This window comes from Euprymna scolopes, chromosome 18 (assembly GCF_053919585.1).
Source record: "Euprymna scolopes isolate OS-2025 chromosome 18, ASM5391958v1, whole genome shotgun sequence".
NCBI lineage: Eukaryota > Metazoa > Mollusca > Cephalopoda > Sepiida > Sepiolidae > Euprymna > Euprymna scolopes.
Genome location: NC_136499.1, coordinates 125,643,519 through 125,668,503, shown reverse-complemented (window position 1 = coordinate 125,668,503; position 24,985 = coordinate 125,643,519). Strand labels below are relative to the sequence as shown.

The following is a 24,985-nucleotide window of genomic DNA, read 5'->3' as shown; positions in this document are numbered from 1 at the left end:
ACGTTAGTGTGGAGATTTGATTAAGTGTTTACTTAACTTTCTCTTTTTATAATCATTTAAAGTTTTTAAGACACCCTGGCAAATAATGAAACTAAGAAAAAAAAAAAAAAAAAAAAACTGCAAAATGATAAAAATTGCTTCTTTTTTAACATTAATATCTTGTCAAAACTGTATTTTATGAAGATGGTGAAAAAAAATGTAAAGGGGGGAAAATAACAAAGGAAAAAAAAAACTCAAACATGATAAAGCCTGTAGACCTTAATTTTAGGAAACTTTGAATCCTTGAAAATTAAAATTGCAGAGTCAAAAGGATTCCAAAATTTTCAACTCGGATTCTTTAAAATATTCGGGTTTTAAATAATATCAAAATACGTTTTTTATCATGAACATTTTTTTTTTTAATTTCATTTTTGTTTGTTTAATAAAGCATACTTCTAAAAAAAAACAAAAAAAAAACATAAAAGCAACATAATCTTAAAACATGCTTCATTATTGCTGTAAAAACCAACATGGTGACTGCTTGCGATTAGACCTCACATGATATTACACTAAATTTCTTAATTATTTGAAAAATGCATCTATACCGACTAGGAGAATGCCAGGTAGATGGGAGGGTTTGGGGGGGGGGCTTCCTATTTGCTTGATCCAACGTTTATTGTATTTTAACTCATCATAAAAATCGTCCATACACGAAAAATGGATGACATAAGCGTTGCACAATCTCAACCATAACCCTCTCCTGAATTGATATTGTTTAAATTCAGTGGCAAAGAAAAATCCAGGTCGACTACGACGAGAAGCAGTTTTAAGATGAGCAGAGAAAGACTGGTGTTATTTCGGAGTTTTTCCTTCTCCTGGGCTAGTTGACCTGTATACACCGACAATATACATTTGGTGCACCATTATTGAAATGCATGTATCGCGGTAACATTAGAAATAGTGTGAATTTCATGCACCAGTTATGCTTAACTAGGTGTGCCTACCCGGCGTTGCTCAGATATGGTTCCGCAAGATAAGACAGGGAATCGGCAACATTATATAATCATGCAACACTTGTTATGTCAGACATTTTTCAAGTAGACATGTTTACAGGCAGTATTCATGATATTCTTTCAAGAAATCAACAACACGTCTATTCATATTTTAAAAATTATAGTGCTCTGGAGGTTATATGCAGAATTCGTTAAATGTTAAAAGATTCACCTGAAAAAATGACGATCTAAAAATATACGAGAGCCATTCCAAAAGTAATGCCTCCTATTTTTTATGCCACCTCAATGGATCAGAGGGAAGTGCCAATTGCATTGTTATGATGACTGAACTTGTGCATTCATGACTTGTAAGTTATTTCTCTGTTGCAGATATTGAAGGTGTAAGACTCTAAGAAATCAACCTGTCATGGATGTGTGTCGGAAGCATAGATGCGTCCATGAGTTCCTGCCAAAAGTGCATTAAGGATGGTTGTCACTATGTAGAAAACAAATTCTCGAGCATAATAGATTGCATGTTTTAATGGTATCACTCATCTTCGTAGCTCAATATTTTGAGTTAAAAAAAAAAAAAAAAAAAAGGCTTTACTCTTAAAAACTACCTTTATAGAATAGACTAGCCAGGGTGACCTGCATTGCCTGGGTGTTTGGAGATGTGTGTTGAGAAAAAAAAAAAGTTGTAGTAGGCAGGCAGGCTTGAACCCGTGATGCGAAGGCGGAAAAGAAAGTGAAGATGTGTGTAAGGGTGTTGGTTGAGCACAAAAAAAAAAAAAAAAAAAAAGTGGTAGCAGGCAGGCTCCAACCCGTACCGTGAAGGAGGAAAAGAAAGTGGGGGAAAAAAAGAAAAAAAAAAAAGTGACGCGTTAGCTGTTGTGCTTATCGCCAAACTGGAAGTGACATAGGTTTAAATTAAGGCTAAACTATCAAAAAGAGGGGATGACTTTTGAAAATATCGGCGATAAAAAAAAAAAAAATATATATATATATATATATATATATATATATAAAATCAAATAGAAACCTGTCGAAAATTGTCGATTTTGGGGGGTGAAAAAGTTAACGTTTTTTGGCCTATTTTTCGAGCAAAGGATGGAGCTTTGATGTGATACTGAGTTTGTGAATTTTCGTCGCGTCTGTCAAAAGTTTTCAGCAGACATCCAAACATACACATAAACATACATACATTTTCGCTTATATATATATATATATATATATAGATTATATTAGTATACTATCCAGTCATGGCTGACAGAACGAGAGCATGCTACCCCGTCCCAGGAGAGTTAAAATTAATCCCTCCCACCACCGAACAGACCAATTTTGCCCCACTTTCATGTCCCTTTACAAAGATTAAACTATGTTATAATATATTTAGCTAGTGTGTGTTCAGTATTCAGATTACAATATTGTGATACCAACTTATGTCTAGAATTCTTATTCGAATTTCGATCAAAATTTATTACATGCTTTTGATCCGAGAAAATGGATAAATTTTAAGGCTTAAAAGGAACCTTAAGAAATTGAAATCTGACTTAATTGATAAATTGATATCTATTGATGATGGATCAAATACGATAGGAATTTTGAAACCATTAAAAAAAAGAATTTAGATAATATTTATTAATCGATGACTTATACCTATTGTTGGAATTTCACAAAATTCAGAGATATTCGAATGTTAAAAAAGAGTCTACTTCCTCTTTTTGCACAGTTTTGCATAAAATTAAAACTAAATACAGCTAAAATTTTTTGACACCTCACATCTAGAAGCTGTGTTCCAAAATTAATAACTAGCAAGTGTGCACAGCCTTAAAATATGCTTAAATATATTTTAATTAATGCAGATTTCGTATGTATTTTTACAGAGCCAATTCTCTATCAAATATTATATTGTACCTAATATATAGTACCAATTTCAAAAGTGTAAAAATAAAATATGGCTTGGATGACATCAGGTAGAATCGAAACCAACCGCGTTCCCTATCGTTTGAGCTATCACGAGATAGATAAGAAAGATTTAAAATTAAATCACTTTTAGATATGATTAGTAGACGCACGTGCAAAAGTAACGGAAATATGTCAGCAAGTTGAAACGACCAGTTTTGCATTTCAACTTGCCAACATATTTCTGTATGCGTTATTCATCCAAGCAAAGATTTTACTTGTTATGGTAAATCATACTTGGTATGTGATTACTAGTTCCTGTTAATTCCAGTGTCATGTGACCAGTAGTTTAACCTTTCATGACCTGGTTGAACTAATTCATTCTGTCGTAAATAAATGAATATAACAGCATAATACAAAAACGGCACAAATAAAGTGGGAATTGATTCAAACACGCCTTGTGTCATATTAGTTCAGTGTCTGGGTAGACGCCAGAGACCTCCAGATTGCAACTTTCCATTGCTCACATTCAATATGCCGCCATTTATCTCAGAGAGTGGAGGATTTCATTTGTTGTCATAAACACTTTTTCCAAGCACTATGGATAACGGCGTTTCTCGGGGTGTGGAGAGGTGGTGGTGATTGGGGGGGGGGAGTCAAAACAACAGTAGGCAGCCTGGGTGGAGAGAGGTGTTTTAAAAAAAAAAAAAAAAAAAAAAAAAAGTGGTAGTAGGCAGGAAGACTAACACCTAACGCGAAGGAGGAAAAGAAGGTGAAAAAAAAAAAAAACTAACGTCTTAGCTGATGCATCCATGGCAAAACCAGAAGCCGCGAGTGTTGAAATTAAGGGTACGCAATCGAAAAGAGACGATGACTTGCGAAAATGTCGATGAAAAAAGTGACCTCGTCCTTGTAAAAAAACGGCCAAGTTGAGGGTGAAGGAATTAATGATTTTGGCCAATTTTTCGATATTTATCATCTGAAACGTCAAGCTTCAAAACGATACCTGTCTCATCAGGATCCGTCGTATGTATCAAAAGTTTTTGGCAGACATACAAACGTGCACACATTTTTGCCTTTTATATCAAAGACTAGCAAGGGGTACCCGGCGTTGCCCAGGTGTTTGAAGGTGTGTGTGTGGGGGGGGGGGGTAAAAAAAAAAAATAAATAAATAAAAGTAAGTATGAGGATCGAACCCAAACTTTTGAGGCAAAGTTGTAAATTAAATTGTGAAAAAAAAAAAAAAAAAAAGCGTGCGACGTTAACCATTGCCCCACCGCGAGATGCTAACGGAAACACGTTTGAATTTATTTAATTACTTGGATTTGGCAGGTGCCCGTTTTAATGAGTTAATGAGGTCAAGTTTGATTGCGGGATTTTTATTTTCCCAAGAACCCACATGCGGCGAGCAACAAATGTTAAATATTTATCTTCCCGATATTGAGCAAATTAAATAGACAGGCGAGTTTCGTTGTTAACTGTGAGATATTACGATTTATATGTGATATAAAAAGTTTTAAAAAGTTGTGAAGCGATTAACCGCTTCTCTGAAAGAAGCCTTTTGTAGACATACAGAAAAAGCAAACACACACACATACATACATACATACATTTTCGCTTTTATATTTATAGATAATCAAGGTAAGTTCATGAAATGCAATAATTCTCAGTGCTAGTTTAACTATTGAACTTCAAAATGAAAGATTGTTATAGTGAAAACGTCTTAAAACCATAGCATCATTACTTTTTAAACTAATTAAAATTAACAATAAATATTTTTGAAGCGTCAACATCATAATTCAGGTCATAAAGGGTTAAGAGTTTATTGGTTAAATATTTTCACACACACATACATGCATCTTCTGTTTTATCTATATAGATAAGTTTAGGAGTGGATCCTACATGTACAAATAAATTAACATATACACATACCTAACTTTATAAAGATAGAAACGTGATAAATTGTTACAAACCGAACAAGACAATTTCTATGGTTGGAGTCAGAGGCAGAGCCAGGGTTGGGGCTTGTTAAATTTCAAGAGTATCAATGCAAAGCGGTTGGTCTACCGATTCCACAGGTTGTGGCATGAGGCCAAAAAAGTGAGTCTAGCAGTGATGATAGAATTAGGAAAAGGCCGCTAGATGAGTATCTATTACTTCATTCAAGTTGATATATTTGTTTTATAAGCTTAGATTAGGTTTGGAACCTGGCCAAACATTACAGCGCGGGTACCTAATAATCAAACATTAATAATAGTAAGCACGGCTAATTTGCCGTCCATTATAGTTCGAGAGGGATCCAGCAGAACGCAAGGTTTTTGAACATACGACTTGACGAAAAGTTATTTCGTAAATGGAGTAAAGGAAAGAGAAGTTAAAGAAAAAAATATGTAGAAAGAATTGGCCAAAAATAAAGGCTTTTTGCTTGATGTCAACGGTGTGAGTTTCGTTATAGAAACGTGGATTTAATTTGAATAAAATATGCATCAGATGCAAGTAAAAGCCAAATCACAACGCAATATTACAAAAATAAACTAATATTTGACTGGTTTGAAATTTATAATTTAAATATATTTCGTAGTCAAACTCCATCCTCAGTATTTTGTTTCTTTTTTTTTTTTCTTTCTATTTTTCTTCTTTCTTTCCAGGTTGTAAAGTTGGAGAAAGAAAATTCTTCAAAGATATGCGCGTTGTCTCTCAGCAGTTGTAATTTGAAATGCTGGAACGATGGGGTGGCTACGTGAGATTAACGTCAGCGTGAGAGTTCTATTATAGAAGCGTTGGTTTAATTTGAATAAAATACGCATCCGGTGTGCTTGATGCATATCTTATTTTATTCAGATTTTTGTTTGCTTTTTTATTTCATTTTATTTTGATTGAAGTTCTCAGAAATCAAGGGGCCCCAATTCCTGGGACTATCATTTGATCTCTATATGAGACACATGAATATTTGCATATTTCATTAAAGTTCTCTTTTACATATCAAACATTGAGTTGGTAAAAAAAGTTGAATTTTCCCAAAATAACCATTTAAATATGTTATAGTATATCTTTCTTTTCAGACTCTTGGTTTTACACGATTCCAAGAATTCATCTAGTCTGGTGGAGTTATCTGAGGTAACATCACTTGGAGAAATTTCACTATTCCTTATAAAAGATAGTGTGGTTAGCCATACCGAGGAGATGGTATGTGAACCACGAATACTATGAGATCTTGAATATTTAGTCCGACTTCCCTTGTAGGGAAAAATATCCTGACGCTAGGTTGTTCTGACAAACCCCTGTACAGAGAGACCTTAGACATTCGAGGATAACGTCTAGTAGGCATTCAAGTTCTCTCCAGTAGGCTTTCAAGTTCTCTATGGAGGAGATAACTGATGAAGTAAAAGAAAACTAGAAGAGTCAGAGTCGATTAATCAGGAGAGATGGTACATATGTACTGAAGGGGTCGAGTGTTGGTAGATGATGAGGTGGCTAAAAAGGAACAAATTGAAAACACTTGATAAATCTAGCCACACTGAAGAGTTGTGATATGACCATACAACTGTCTGTGAATATGCCTTATACGAGGATCATTCCAGAAGTAATTCATTCTATTTTTTAACAAGAAAAAAAATAGTTTAAGAGCTATGAAAGCGGAAGTGGTACCATTAAAATGAGTCACCTTTTGTGTTCCAAAATATATTTTCGACAGTCACCACTGTTCTCATGCCATCGTCTAGAGCGATTTTGTCACTTTTCTCTATCGCTACTCTGAAATCGATCAATCCATCTTTTAACTATGCAGACATCATCTGCATCGGTTTTGTAAATGTTTTACAGGCACCGGTGAATGTTGATTGGTTCAATTTTTTTTTGTATGAACATAAATTCAGTCATCGTAACAATACAGTTTGCAATCCCCTCTGATCCATTTGAACGCAAATTAAAAAATTGGAGGCATTACTTTTGAAATATCCCTCCTATACAATACATGTTACAATAGAGAAATTCAAACATGAAAAGTAATATGGTTAAGTTTAAACATCAAAAAGAAAAGGACAAGATATTCTGGTAAAAATATAAATTTATAACTTAAAATACTTGCAACATTAAGAATTGATTATATAATGTTAATTTGAATTTTAAAAAAAAATTTCTTAATGCTGCAATATTTTAAGTTATAAATTTATATTTTTTACTAAAATATCTTGTCCTTTTCTTTTCTATGTTTAAACTTAATCATATTACTTTTCATGATCGCATTTTTCTATTGTAATCCATGTTTTACTAAAGCCTAAAGACAGTGAGTCAAGATAACCATTAGGCCAGCTTGACACAATCTTTAAAAAGTATTTTCAAACCTGCTTATTCTAAACAATGTGAACCATTCGTGCATGCACAGTCATGAAACAGTTTGCAAACTGAGAAAAATCCGATAACACCCAAGTACTAATATTTCAATTTTGGCTCCTTAGCAGCCCGTTTTTCCGAATGAAACCGATTAAAAGTTTTTCACATGTCTGAATCTCCTATATACCAACTTTTAGGTCTGTAAATAAAAAATCATTAAATATGTAAATAAATTTTATGAGCGTTTGAACAAAACAAGTATTAAATATAAGATTATATTCAATACTTGTTTTCTTTATATTTAAACGATATCAATTATCTTACTACCGGAATATTAAAATATATATATCATGCCCTTAATAAACTAGCAGGCCAGATGTTGGAAACCCCTGATGTATATTCACACACTGTAGTAGTTTCACTGACAAATAGTTCTTGAAGTGAAATTGCTAGCTCTAACTTCAAGGATTGGTTTGAGATGATATTCATGAATAATGGCCCTTGTGTACAAATGTATGTGTGTGTGTATATATATATATATATATATACATACATACCCACACATACTAGCATTTCAGCCCGGCATTGCCTGGGTGTTTGGAGGTGTATGTTGAGCAAAAAAACAAAAAAAAGCGGTCAATTTTTTTAACTTTGACCCCTATTATGACCCCTTGACATTTATTGTTTTGGGCTCAAATCAAGTTATTAAATTAGATCCATGTTCAAGGAACGTATATCTAAAATTTTAAGTGTTTAGACCCAAAATTGGCAAAGGAGTTTGGTAGAGTTCTCAAAGGTAAAATCGTTGAACTTTGACCTCTTAACAGCCAAATTTCTGGCCGAAAACCGATCACAAAGATTTTCCCAAATTTCAGTACCCTGTATATCAAATTTCAAGTCTGTAGACTTGAAACTGACAGAGTTATTGCATAGGGAAACATACACACAGAGACACATTCACACACACACACAATATATATATATATATATATATATATATATATTTATTACACACAGTTTTTTTTTTTATTAATCACTCCTGCATTACTCTCAAAATAGGTTACTATTATTTAAATCAATACTATACCATAGTATTTAGAAATACTGTATATATTGTAGTGGCAAAAGACCCAAAAACAATACTTTGCCTTCTTAATTTGCATAACTATTTTTAAACAGCCCATAATAAATTGATGCTTGATGTTATTTACACAATTTTATTGTTCTATTTTTTCCATATACGTGCAATAGTTTTGTCTATCATGCCCTGAATAATTTTTTCTTTAACCCAGACCAAGCGGATACTTCGATATGCTAAAGAATAACAGTAACAAATCTTTTGAACAACATTTTTTTTTTCTAACAAGCTGGAACAGCCAACCATTAAGCATCCAACATTTCTATGCTAACGGGCAAAGAGATGGGAGTCGAGGTGAACCAATTTCTTAAAATCAGAGTGTTCACCAAATCACCACCCACCGGATTTCTTTTTGGTGCACGTGTATGTGTATGGTCAGGTCAAAGCAATTGTTCACACAACATTTTTTGTAAGTGAACTCAAGGTTAGAATAAAAACAATGCATCAATCATGAAATAGATTCAAAAAGTCTGAGAATTAACAGGAAAAAACGGATAAAGAATAATGGCAGCCATATTGAAATGCCATTGTCAACAAAGAACAATAATAAATCTGTAGAAATGGTTTTCACTTAAGAATCAAAGTTTTTACATTTTTGAACTGTGACACGATTTATGGCCAATTTTGTGTTCATGTGATAAATATACTTTTATGCTATGATTTCTTTTTTTAATGGAAATTGCTCTAAACAAGGCATGATGCTACTCGATGTAAGGTGTTAGAAAAAAAAAAAAAACTACTTCAAGATAAAAAAAAAACAGCAACAATTTTTGACCTAGAAAACAGCAATTCTTTCCCTTTTGTCAGAAACATCACTCATAAAACATCACTCATAGAATGCGGAGACTAAAGGAAAGAAATAAGGAAAGAATTATGAAGCCATCGAAAGTAAACCCAATGTTCATTTTCTACTCGCATTATGGCTGTATATCGTTTTGTTTAAAAAAAAAAAAAAAAAAAAGACTTGGGTACCATCAGCTAGAATCGAAATCAAAACAGTTTGCTAGCCTTATCTGTTACCCTCTCAGCCATATCCATACATAAATGTATATTTTCACATGCATACAAAAGCACTTCGAGTCGACTTACAATTGCAAAGTCCAATTTTTAAAAAATTGAATCCATTAGCAGCTAGTTTTACTGGCTAAAGACTAAATTGAATTTGTTCCACAGGTTCAAATCCCCTATATATCAAATTTGTACACCAAAAATTGAGAGAGGAGTTTAGTAGAAACCATTCCTCAGACAGACAATGTCATATATATATATTTCCCCAAAACCTCTGGCCTTAAAGAGGGGAGACAAAAACTTGCTATAGTTTCAAATGATCTGAAATGGCTAGGCCACTAATATATAATGCTACAATTAAAAGCAAATAAATTTCTCATAGAGAAACAAAGTGAAAAATATGGCAATTTCATTCTAATAATTTTATTTTAATAAACAAAAATATTATATCTACTCTTACAAATGTATGAACCCCCTATCCCTTCCACATACAGTTCAACTTTAATTAGGCATTCGATACCAACATTGAATAACAAACAAAAAAATTAAGTTTCTAAATTTTTGACATGCGAATTGATAATTAGGATTTGGATTATGTCTATACTTAGGACTTCTACTCAGTCATGGCTGACAGGATGAGAGCATTCTGCCCCTATGGATTCAAATGATCTGAAATGGCCAGGCCACTAATATATAATGCTACAATTAAAAGCAAATAAATTTCTCAGAGAAACAAAGTGAAAAATATGGCAATTTCATTCTAATAATTTTATTTTAAACAAAAATATATCTACTCTTACAAATGTTTTTTTATTATGACAAGAGCAAGCATTTCAATAAAATTGCATTCAGGGGTGGGAGACAAAAGGCAACAAAGAAATCGATAGTTTTTATACTATTCAGTTGAGTAGTTGAAACTGCAAAAATGTAGCGAGTCTCAGAAAACAAGAGAAATGCATTCCTGCCAGCAATACTAACATGACTGATCGCATTGCAGAAGAGGCAATTGTTAGAATATCTTAATACTGTTGAAATATTTTTTTTTTTTTTGATAATCATAAAATAAAATTGATGCAACTTATTGTCTTTCCAAACATTTACAGAATAGTATTTTGAAAAGATGCAAAATAATACATATAAATTTAAATAATCGATACATTAAGCAATTAAATGACAACAAAAATCCAAATCATAACCGAATGTAGTAAGGAAGGAGGTACATGTGGCATAATGGTTACTGGCAAACTATGGAACAGATGAACCAGGTTCGAATCTCATCAGATCTATGAAATTCACATGCATTAATATCAACGAAAAATGTATGAACCCCCTATCCCTTCCACATACAGTTCAACTTTAATTAGGCATTCGATACCAACATTGAATAACAAACAAAGAAATTAAGTTTCTAAATTTTTGACATGCGAATTGATAATTAGGATTTGGATTATTCCATCCGCAATATATATGTGACATAGTGGATAATGTACCTGGTAAAATTCAATATAAGTTACACTCCTCTGGAGGTAGAAGGTTCAACCTTTAGTGTGGACGACACTCAAAATATATTGTCTATACTTAGGACTTCTACTCAGTCATGGCTGACAGGATGAGAGCATTCTGCCCCTATGGATTAAATAAAGGGTTCAGTTTGAAATTCCGTGCAAATTTCAGAGTTTGACAGAGATTCCAAAGTTTGTCAAAATGCACTTGAAGGTCGAAGGTTAGATTAATCAAAACGTTGTGAAAATAACACTGAAGATGAGAACAGTATTCCAAGGAACCCCAATATGATTTTTAAATATCTAAAAATACAAAATCACTAAGGGAAATAACTCCTTTATATTTAATAGAAGTTTTTTTTTTTATACCAAGTTTTAAAATGTGCAAACAAACAAAGATTAAAAACTAAAATGACTTCACATCTTAGGCAACACAAGGCAGATTTACCTAGTTTAAGGTGTGAACATCTATTGAAAGCATTTTAGTGTATATGATTAATTGAACACAAGTTGATATTTTACAAAAAGCCAAGTGAAATCATCTTTCCTTTACAGTATTAGTATGTAAATGATACAATAGATTCCAAAAACGTCATTTTTTTTCTGTAAGTTTGGGATTAAACTTGAAGAAAAGCTTGCCTTGATAAAGTTCAAAACCAGTTTTGAAATCTAGTAGGTGATACCCTTTTCTCTTTCCTGCAACCTCTTTCTCACAGAAGAGATGCTGTCTCTGCTCTATCATTATTTTCATGGCAAGTGCTCATCTGAACTCCAACCTATGATCCCCCACTGTGTCTACATCTAAACGCAGATTCCATGAACAAAGCTTCTTTCTCAAAACTGCCCGCCTGTGGAACACTGTTCCACTGGTCTGCTTTCTGGATGATTACAATATGGTAGTCTTCAAGTCTAATGTAAACAAGCTTTTGTTGAGCCGTCCCCATAAATAATCAAATTCTACCCAATCTACACCATTAACAATTACTACACTACCATCTTACATTAATCTTTATCCTCGAGTGGTCTTTAGGTCTTGATACGTGGTCACCCCCTTGTAAAAAAAAAAAAAACATAACACATCAGTTTAAATGAAATCAACATATAAATTTCAACATTGTAGATAAAAATCCAAGGAGAAACATAAATCCGATATGATTTGGACACAGGAATAATTTTAACGGTTCTTTGAAGAAAAAAAAAAAAAAAAAAAAAAAAGGTATTTTCAGATTCAGACTATTATTCTCATTCTGTTTCAGCATTTTTGAGATGCAGACTGATAATCCCAATAATGCATACAAGCAGGACCCGTGGAAATTTCATAGAATGAGAAACATACTTAAACAACAAATATGTTTTGATAAAGCTGATATTTTTTTTCTGGGTAGAACAACAAAAAAAAAAAATTAGCTTTTTGGACAGAAAAAAAAACTAACAACACACAGTAAATGAGTTTATTAACACTTCTATAAAAATAGTGTTCATTGTATTTTAAAAATAGAACTGACTTAAATGTTTTTTTTAACGGCATATCAACCCTTTGTGGGTTATTTTATGTCGAATCCAGTTATTTTGGGAATAGTATTCGATGTTGTATCCAGTTATTTTATATGAGATTTTTATTCTTCAAGCTCCTTGTATTTTCAATCGTTAGTTCGTAGCTTTTGCTTTGGTTGTTTTATAGTGGATTTTGTCATTTTTGTTCTCTGCCTTGCAGAATATGATTGCGTTTTGCAATGGGAGGGGGAAAAGGGTTACAGTATTATTAAGTTCTGCATTATGAATGTAGTTATATTGTTGATAGTGTTTTATATTCAAATTGTCCTCATTCTTAAGGAAGGTTTCTTGGAGATAAATAACCAAAGGATTAAATTTGGTTTGCAACAATAAAATTTCATTGTAATTTGTCTTCAATCCACGGCAATTCCATTGGATTATCTTGTAATTCATGATTTTTTTTTTTGGTTTGAGGAATAACTTCAGTTTCCATGTCTTCTAATTCCGTAAATCTATTTGTAGTAGTAGTAGTAGTAGTAGTGGCTTCTGTTTTTATATTATTTTGTTTTTTGGTAGATGTATTTTTTGTTTGTTTTTCAAGTGTGTTTTTTTCACCACGGGGAAGACGTATTGGTAACCTATGTGGTCTTTCTTTTAACGGATTTTATTTTTCCTTAGTTTCGTCTTTTTCAGCATCTGCACGAAGTACTGGTGATTTTTGTGATCTTTCTTTTGATCGACTTTGTTTTCTTTGTTCTGATTTTGGTTTAGAATTTGTTTTATTGGTAACATTAGTTGATGATTTAATGGGATGATTAATTTTTGATGATACTTTTGGTTTGATTTAATTTATAAATTTGGGCCAGTCGTTTGGTCCCAATTGTAACAATTTGTTTATTAGTATTTCGAGTCTTTGTTAGTGATGTTGGATGATATACACCTTGAGGTGACTTGAGAGTACGTCTTTTCCTTCATGTATCCATCTACTATTTTCCTGGCTTCAAGGAAGAAGATGTTTTTGGTATGTTTTATTGACACTACTTTCTTTTCTTTCTTCCAGATTCTGCATGCTCTAGCATAAGCAGGATGGTTTTCTCCACAATTTGCACATTTGCAATCAAGATTGCAGTCATTGACAGTGTGGTTTGGATCTCTCTGGCCACATCTGCCGCACACTGCTCATCCTCTACATGCATACTCATGGTGCCCAAACTTCTGGCATTTGAAGCACCAAAGTAGGTTTGGTATAAAGGGTTCAGCTTTTTCGAACGTTGAACCCAATTTTGATTTCTTTTGGGATAGTGGGTCTATCGAACTGCATAATGTAAGTGTTCGTATGTATAGTCTGATTCTCTTTTTTTATTGTAATTCTTTTAACGTTTATTACTCCTTGGTTTTTAAGTTCTTTTGTTATCTCTTCAGTAGTGCACATTGATAGGTCTTTCGATTTTACTACACCTTTGGATGTATTCAGATTCTTGTGTGGATAAGTTTTGATATTTATGTTGTGGAAAGTTTTCATTCCTAGGAGAAAAGCGGCATGTTTTTCTCTTTCCACTTTCACCAGTAGGGTTTTATGTTTTACAAGTTTTTACATTTTTGGGGGGATTATGTCGATATAATTTTATGTATAATAAACGGTGATAAGTCAGTTATTTTGGTTTCTTCAGTGGATTCCAATACAATAAATTTTGAGGATGTTTGATGTAGTTCATTATCTGAACTATCCGCGTTGACGTGTTGGCGCTTGGAGTTTTTATTATTGGTCATATATATATATATATATATATATATTTTAAATTCATTGTTTATGCTCTGCACCCACCTCAGAGTCCAATATTGGGTCATGTTAAGGGGGAAACCCATTCGCCTTGTCATGCCAGGGCTACATAAACAGAATACATGTTCCAAATGGGAGCCATGAGCACCCATAATTCTTTTAGTTACACAATCCAAGTCTATTGTGGTAACTTCCGGCACTATACAGCCATGTCATGACTTTAATCATTTGGCACATTTGACCCTAGCCACCGCCTTCTAACACATGGAAAAGAGGGGAAAATATGTATATAGTTTATAGTGATACAAGGTAGAAATGTATTTGTTACGATTTAGAGGAAATTGATAGAAAAGCAGATGACCTAAATGAAATCAGTAAGTACCAATAAATACTCAAAGTAATATTGTGCTACATAGTTCAATACAAATAATAAAATCACATTGTAAGAGACAATTTTTAATTTACTTTTTCAGTCCAGCACTTTTTAGCAGGCAATGTTTTTTTTTTTCTTTCAAATGTTTCTTTTTTTTGTGTGTCGACATAATGTTTCACTGACTCCTTTTTTTGAGTGAAGAACCGCTGCACGTCAAAATTACAAGTTCTTTTCTCATACCATTTCAAAAATTATACATTATTATTATAATAATATTTGAAAATGAGGCTACATTAAAAGGATGTCACTCATATTCTAATCCAGGGTTGTCAGACCGCCTTTTTAAAGCTAAATTTTGCCAATTCAAACTTTTTTTTAAGCAACTTGGCCTTCAAACATTGGATTTGGCTTTTTCAAAGTGTAACGTATGGACTAACCAAGGAAGAGACAAGCAGAATATTATGTAGATTCATCTTGTTTATTATATTCACGTTTCGGCCGATGTAACCTCCAATCTTCAAAGAAGGTTAAAACATGAATATAAAAACAAAGATGAAAATAGTATTAAAATAATCTAAATTATTAATTCTCATCTCATGGATGCTGGCAATCTTCAAATGGTCTGTCTTATGAGCACCAGGTTCTAAAAGTTAATTGGGTAAGAAAATTTCAAGCAAGACAGAATCCATCAGTCAAACAGTTATTTGTTGATTCATATGGATTGTTTTGGTTTCAATTATTCAAACTAGTGTTCTTATTTTTTGTTGATGTAACCTTCGACCTTCTTCAAGTGTATCATGTTGAACGTAACAATCTGCACAGAATTTTGAATAAAAACCTTTTATTTAATTTAATCCACAAGGGTAGCATGGCAACTGAATATTACCCAGTACTTTATCCATTACGCCACAGGTTTCTTGCAGAAACGTATGGACTGTGTTTTTCTTTGTTTTTGATTATATATATATATATATATATATATATATATATATATATATATATATATATATATATATATATATATATATATATATATATATATATTGTTTTTTTTTTTACTCAACTTTGTTTATTCATTTTACCTGAAAAATGTGTAAACTGTTTCAGAAAGGAACAATTTCTAAGCTTAACACAAAACAAAAATAAGCATGACTAAACTACAGGAAAAAAATAAATAATTCTACCAAAACAAACACTAAAAACAATACACAAGACACAAAAATTAGGGATGCGAGAGTCTCTGACCTGTTTGTTACCGAACCGAATTGAGTGTTCCAGGGTTCACGTTCGGCTGAGTGCGTCGAGCAGCGGGCCGGGGTTTCTTCTTTCTCGCAATCTGCAGCATTCAGTCTAGAGCAAGATGGATAATCATCTTTGTAACAAGAAATAAATACAAACTGCGACGGAAATATCGAAATCATCATTCACACGGCAGATGCAGTTAAAATCATTTTCTTTTGAAAGATGCATAATATTTGTAATGACACACACACACACAAATAACATGCCATACTTCATTAATGAACAGGCAATATTTTGAAAGGTTTAACAGGTGCTTTGTCTGCATGATGTACGTTCTAGTGATAGAAAGAAAATGTCATACACAAAAAAAAAATAATCACAAATTGATCAAGTAGTTTTATGTTTATAAAAGAATTCAAATTTTATGGCTAAACTATAAGCGACGCTCTCGCAATGCCAAATTGAAAACAAGTCTAAAGAAACAAGGAAGATAATTCAAAATAAGAATTTTTAACATGGGTAGGGAGAGACATTGGAACAAGTCCTATTCGCTTAAAAAATGATTATTTTTTTTAAATTATTTTTAATAAAAAAAAAAAGAAAAGAAAAAAAAAACTATTTGATGAATTTGTGATTTTAGGATACAATATTTTCTTCCCCTGACCGATATGTACATTATATTTGTTTTCTTTATTTTTGTTTTTTTATGAGGGAAGGGGTTCTGGACAATCGACACGTATCAATGAAAAATTTTAATGAAATAATTCGGATGATAATAGTTATGATTATATATATATATATATATATATATATATATATATATATATATATATATATATACACACACACACATACACAAAGTAGGGCTACCCGGCATTGCCCGGGCCATATAAAAAAAGAAAAAGTTATTCGACCCCACTTGCTATTTTTAAGGTATAAAAAAATCTTTTTAAAATAGTTTAATAAAATATTAATGTTGCTCCTCCTGCACAACACGGCCTTTTAACATGCTAGCTCTATCAAAGATATCGAGCACTTATACCAGATATATTGTACTCTTGCGACCTCCAATCTATAAAATTGTATAACAAAACACAGTGACATGGCTTTTTGCCCCCCGGACAACATGTCCTTTAAACATACCTGCTCTACCCAGGATATCGAGCACTCTGAATTGACTAACTCTTTAACATATACGATAATGTACTGTTCTTATTTTGGCTCGCAGGCAACACTAAGGATTTTATCTAGTATGGCAGAAACGGACTCCTAACCAAAGGTGGCCTAAGTTAACCGTCACTGAATAAATATAAACATTTTATTGTAAATACTCTTAAAAGAAAAAAAAATGTTTTAAGCGGTTATGATTTAAAAAAAAAAAAAAAAAAATTTTTTTTGAGTTATCTTAGTAATATTCATGCATTTAATAGTAATCGGATCTTTTAAATCAACCCTCGAAAAAAAATAAAAAAAATAAAAAAATAAATTGCCTCTAATTATTATTTGGTTTTATTGTTAAATTTTGCAAACTGCCCTTGTGGGGAACCAAGTAAATAATACAAAGTACAAAACAAAAAAAATCTAAATTTCGAATTGAAAAAAAAATCTTTTAACCCTGTTTTAATGCAAATGTATAAAGGCTTTAACTTTGTGATTGTATATTTCAGCACGATCAGTAAATCGAAGAAGTTTTTCTTTAAGCGAAACAAACGGGTTTTTATGTTTTCATAAACATGTTTCTGATCACTTATGGTATTAAAAGCAATAAAAATTAAAAATCAGCCGTAAGGTGGGCGCGAACGCAAAAAACTAATAGTTCTCAGACAATCTTCAAACCCATTTTGCGACATAAACAGCCATAGCATAGCATTACAAATTTAGGTACCTGTACAGTTTAATAAAGACATTAAAAAAATGAAAATATCAAAAAAAAGTTTATATTGTACATATCAGTTTTGGACTGAAGTTCTCCAAAAAAATTTTTTTTACTTAATTTTATTTTATTTTTATTTATTATTTTTTACAGCGAAAAAAACAATGTTATATTTGTACAACACCGTCATTATGTAAGATTATAGCAAAAGGTTCAATTTTTAAGAAAAGCTAGTATTAAAGATAAGGAGGATGTGTTGGCGCTTAAACTGAGTTATCTCCTCGTGGCGTGTTAAAAAAATTCAAAGAGGGCTACCTTCAACGTGCTGTCATAAAAACGCGTTTTTCTGCTGTAACAACAAAAAACCAAATATTCTATCAAGTTAAGTGAAATTTTTTATCGGAGATCCTCAGTCCAAAATGGATACGTACATTATAACCTTTTTTTTCAATATTTTCATTTTTAATGTCTTGATTAAACTGTACAAGTACCCAAATTTATGAATTAAAGTAAGCAAAGATGGCAATTCACGGTGAAATCGTTTAGGAAGACACGGTTTTACGTGACCCCCCCTCCCCCATCAGATTCTGCGACCATTAGAGTAGAAAAAAAAATGATTTTTTTTTCTACTTTTTTGATATTACACGTCAGAAGGATCAACGGTTCCGACAATACTATGGTGGTTAGTTTCGTATTTTTTTTACTTATGAATTTCGTATTTATTATAACAGAGCCAATTCCTTATTGAGTATTATATTGTACCTAATACATAGTAGTGATTTCAAAAGTTTTAATAAATAAAATTACTTGAGTGCCATCAGCTAGAATCGAAATCAAAACATTTAGCACTCCAGCTATGGCTCCTACAGAAATGCAGAAAATTCTATGTAGCTTAATTGCCATATATATATATATATATATATATATATATATATATATATATATTCAAAACTCTACCTAGCTAGCTAGCTCTACTAGCATATCTACCACTGGCAAAATAAATACTGAAAATTATATATATATATATATATATATATATATATATATATATATTTTAAATATGTGTCTGTATATATATATATATATATATATATATATATATATACAGACACATACTTAAAATATATATATATATATATATGTATATACACACACACACATACATGAAATATATATATATATATATACACACACACATACATGAAATATATATATAAATATACACAAACACGAAATATATATATATATATATATATATATATACACACACATACATGAAATATATATATATGTATATATATATATATATATACACACACACACATACATGAAATATATATATATATATATATATATATATATATATACACACACACATACATACATGAAATATATATATATGTATATATATATATATATATATACACACATACATACATGAAATATATATATATGTATATATATATATATATATATATATATACACACATACATGAAATATATATATATATATATATATATATATATACATATATATACACACATACATGAAATATATATATACACACACACATACATGAAATATATATATATACACACATACATGAAATATATATATATATATATATATATATATATATATATATACACACATACATGAAATATATATATATATATATATATATATATATATATATACATATATATACACACATACATGAAATATATATATACACACACATACATGAAATATATATATATACACACATACATGAAATATATATATATATATATATATATATACACACATACATGAAATATATATATATATATATACACATACATGAAATATATATATATATACACACACACATACATGAAATATATATATATATACACACACACATACATGAAATATATATATATATATATACACACACACATACATGAAATATATATATATATATACACACACACATACATGAAATATATATATATATATATACACACACACATACATGAAATATATATATATATATATACACACACACATACATGAAATATATATATATATATATACACACACATACATGAAATATATATATATATATATATACACACACATGAAATATATATATATATATATATATACACACACACATACATGAAATATATATATATATATATATATATATACACACACACACATACATGAAATATATATATATATATATATATACACACACACATACATGAAATATATATATATATATATATATACACACACACATACATGAAATATATATATATATATATATATATATACACACATACATGAAATATATATATATATATATATATATATACACACATACATGAAATATATATATATATATATATATATATACACACATACATGAAATATATATATATATATATACACACATAGATGAAATATATATATATATATACACATACATGAAATATATATATATATATATATACACACATACATGAAATATATATATATATATATACACACACACACATACATGAAATATATATATACACACATACATGAAATATATATATATATATATATATATATATATACACACATACATGAAATATATATATATATATATATATATATACACACATACATGAAATATATATATATATATATATATACACACATACATGAAATATATATATATATATATATATATACACACATACATGAAATATATATATATATATATATATATACACACATACATGAAATATATATATATATATATATATATACACACACAGACATGAAATATATATATATATACACACATACATGAAATGTATATATATATACACACATACATGAAATGTATATATATATACACACATACATGAAATGTATATATATATACACACATACATGAAATATATATATATATACACACATACATGAAATGTATATATATATACACACATACATGAAATATATATATATATACACACATACATGAAATATATATATATATATATATATATATACACTTGTGCCCGATATTATTCATACCCCCCCCCCTCGAAAATGGAGTTTATTAGGTGTAACTTTGTAAGAATTTATTGTTTACGTCCATATTGATATGTATTCTTAATAAACCTCTTCTGATCATTTTCGTAATTTTAAAATCTCGGGATACTTGTAATAAAAGAAATATACAGCTATTTATAAATCTGCAATGTTCAAAAATAATCATACCCCCTTATTTTTTCAGTATTAATCGAGTTTCTGACTGTTTGTTTCCTGTTTGATTCTTATTTTTAATGCTTTTATACAACCTTTGATTAATTTCATTTCGTTTTTTGCATTTTTCAGAAATTAAAATGATATCAACTGAAAACCAATAAAAGAATAAAAATTATTAGAATGGGGAAGAAAAAAGAGCTTAGTAATGATCTTAGGACTAAAATTGTTAACTCACATAAGGATGGTTTAGATTACAAGTCAATTTCCAAGAAATTTGAGGTCCCTACAGCAACAGTACAGAGCATCATCAAAAAATTCCAGAGCCACCACACAACAAACAACTTGATTGGTAGAGGAAGGAAAAGGAAACTGTCTGCTAGAGCCACCAGGAATATTGTAAGAAGTGTTAATGCAAATCCAGCCACCACTACTAAGGACATTTTAGAAAATCTGGAGTCTTCTGGCATAAAAATATCAAAGCAAACATTGCAAAGGACTCTGCATGAAAATGGTCTGAAAGGAAGAAGACCAAGAAGGACTCCATTGCACACCGTACAACACCTTGCAGTACGTCTAAAGTCTGCTAGGACCCATGTGAATTCTCCAGAGTCCGTTTTCTCAAGTATTTTGTGGACTGACGAAACAACAATTGAATTGTTTGGCCATATGGATGCTTCTTATGTTTGGAAGAAGAAAGGAGAAGCTTACAACCCAAAGAACACCATACCCACGGTGAAACATGGTGGTGGTAGCCTAATGTTTTGGGGCTCCTTTTCGGCTAGTGGTCCAGGTAGTTTGGTCAAGATAGATGGAACCATGAAGAAGGAGCAATATTTGGAGATACTCCAGAAAAACATTAGACAGGATGCGGAGAAGCTCTATTTAGGACCAAACTGGGTCCTTCAACAGGATAATGATCCAAAACATACTGCCAAAATAGTCAATAAATTGTTTGAGCATAATCAAATTAATGTTTTGGAATGGCCTAGCCAGAGTCCCGACCTGAACCCTATCGAAAACCTCTGGCACATATTGAAAACTGAGGTTAAAAAGCGGAAACCTAGAAATTTGAGGGATTTGGAGAACTACAGCATTGAAGAATGGTCAAAAATCAGTGTTGATGCTTGTAAAAACCTTGTTGATAAATATCCAAAACGGTTACAGGCAGTTATTAAGAATAAAGGGCATGCTATTGACTATTAGTAAGAGAGGTATGAATAATTTTGAACTAGTGCCATTATTGTTTTTCTTTGTATAATGTTTCAAACTTGCATAATTTATTTATTTGTTGAGTTTATATTAAATGCTTATGCTTGATTTATTGTTTGAAATCCCTTTAATATTGTCTACCTTCTGGTTTGAGCAATATTCTTATAGAAAGCTCAAATATCCGAGAGGTATGAATAATATCGGGCACAAGTGTATAATATATATATATATATATATATATATATATATATATATATATATACACACACACATACATGAAATATATATATATATATATATACACACACATACATGAAATATATATATATATACACACACATACATGAAATATATATATATACACACACATACATGAAATATATATATATATACACACACATACATGAAATATATATATATATACACACACATACATGAAATATATATATATATACACACACATGAAATATATATATATATACACACATACATTATATATATATATATACACACACATACATTATATATATATATATATATATACACATACATGAAATATATATATATATATACACATACATGAAATATATATATATATATATACACATACATGAAATATATATATATATATATATATACACACATACATGAAATATATATATATATACACATACATGAAATATATATATATATATACATACATGAAATATATATATATATACACATACATGAAATATATATATATATACACATACATGAAATATATATATATATACACATACATGAAATATATATATATACACATACATGAAATATATATATATACACATACATGAAATATATATATATACACATACATGAAATATATATATATATATATACACATACATGAAATATATATATATATACACATACATGAAATATATATATATATATACACATACATGAAATATATATATATATATACACATACATGAAATATATATATATATATACACATACATGAAATATATATATATATATATACACATACATGAAATATATATATATATACACATACATGAAATATATATATATATACACATACATGAAATATATATATATATATACACATACATGAAATATATTATATATATATATACACATACATGAAATATATATATATATATATATATATATACACACATACATGAAATATATATATACACATACATGAAATATATATATACATATATATATATATATATACACACACATACATGAAATATATATATACACATACATGAAATATATATATACACATACATGAAATATATATTATATATATATATATATAGTGTATACACACATGCATGAAATACATATATATATACACACATGCATGAAATACATATATATATATATACACATACATGAAATACATATATATATATACATACATGAAATATATATATATATATATATATACACATACATGAAATATATATATATATACACATACATGAAATATATATATATATACGCATACATGAAATATATATATATACACACGTACATGAAATATATATATATACACATACATGAAATATATATATATACACATACATGAAATATATATATATATATATACACATACATGAAATATATATATATATATACACATACATGAAATATATATATATATATATACACATACATGAAATATATATATATATACTCATACATGAAATATATATATATATACTCATACATGAAATATATATATATTACACATACATGAAATATATATATATATATACACATACATGAAATATATATATATATATATATATACACATACATGATATATATATATATATATATATACACATACATGAAATATATATATATATATATATATACACATACATGAAATATATATATATATATATATATACACATACATGAAATATATATATATATATACACTTACATGAAATATATATATATATATATATATACACATACATGAAATATATATATATATATATATACACATACATGAAATATATATATATATATATATACACTTACATGAATATATATATATATATATATATATATACACATACATGAAATATATATATATATATATATATACACTTACATGAAATATATATATATATATATATATATACATACATGAAATATATATATATATATATATATATACATACATGAAATATATATATATATATATATATATATATACATACATGAAATATATATATATATATATATACACATACATGAAATATATATATATATATATATATATATACTCATACATGAATATATATATATATATATATATACACATACATGAAATATATATATATATATATATATATACATACATGAAATTATATATATACATATACACATACATGAAATATATATATACATATACACATACATGAAATATATATATATATATACATATACACATACATGAATTAATATATATATATATATACACATACATGAAATATATATATAATATATACATATACACATACATGAAATATATATATATATATATACATACATGAAATATATATATATATATACATACATGAAATACATATATATACACATACATATACATGAAATACCTATATATACACACATACATATACATGAAATATATATATATATATATATACACATACATGAAATACATATATATACACATACATATACATGAAATACCTATATATACACACATACATATACATGAAATATATATATATATATATATACACATACATGAAATACATATATATACACATACATATACATGAAATATATATATATATATATGAAATTATATATATATATATATGAAATTATATATATATGAAATTAT

General features: G+C 29.1%; 1 protein-coding gene across 6 annotated transcripts in view; it reads right to left on the bottom strand.

Moving 5' to 3' along the window:
- Nucleotides 1–24,985, bottom strand: part of LOC145297806 (uncharacterized) — a 411,153-nt gene that overhangs the window by 231,933 nt on the left and 154,235 nt on the right. For 4 of the 6 annotated variants that reach the window (XM_080144117.1, XM_080144119.1, XM_080144113.1 and 1 more), the window contains one exon: nucleotides 15,746–15,850. The exons of the other annotated variants lie outside the window; for them this stretch is intronic. Coding sequence is in view for 2 of the 4 variants with exons in the window: in XM_080144113.1 (XP_080000239.1) it covers nucleotides 15,746–15,850 (105 nt within the window). In the remaining 2 variants the exon portion in view is untranslated. The remainder of the gene's footprint in view (nucleotides 1–15,745; nucleotides 15,851–24,985) is intronic. 6 annotated transcript variants of the gene reach the window in all.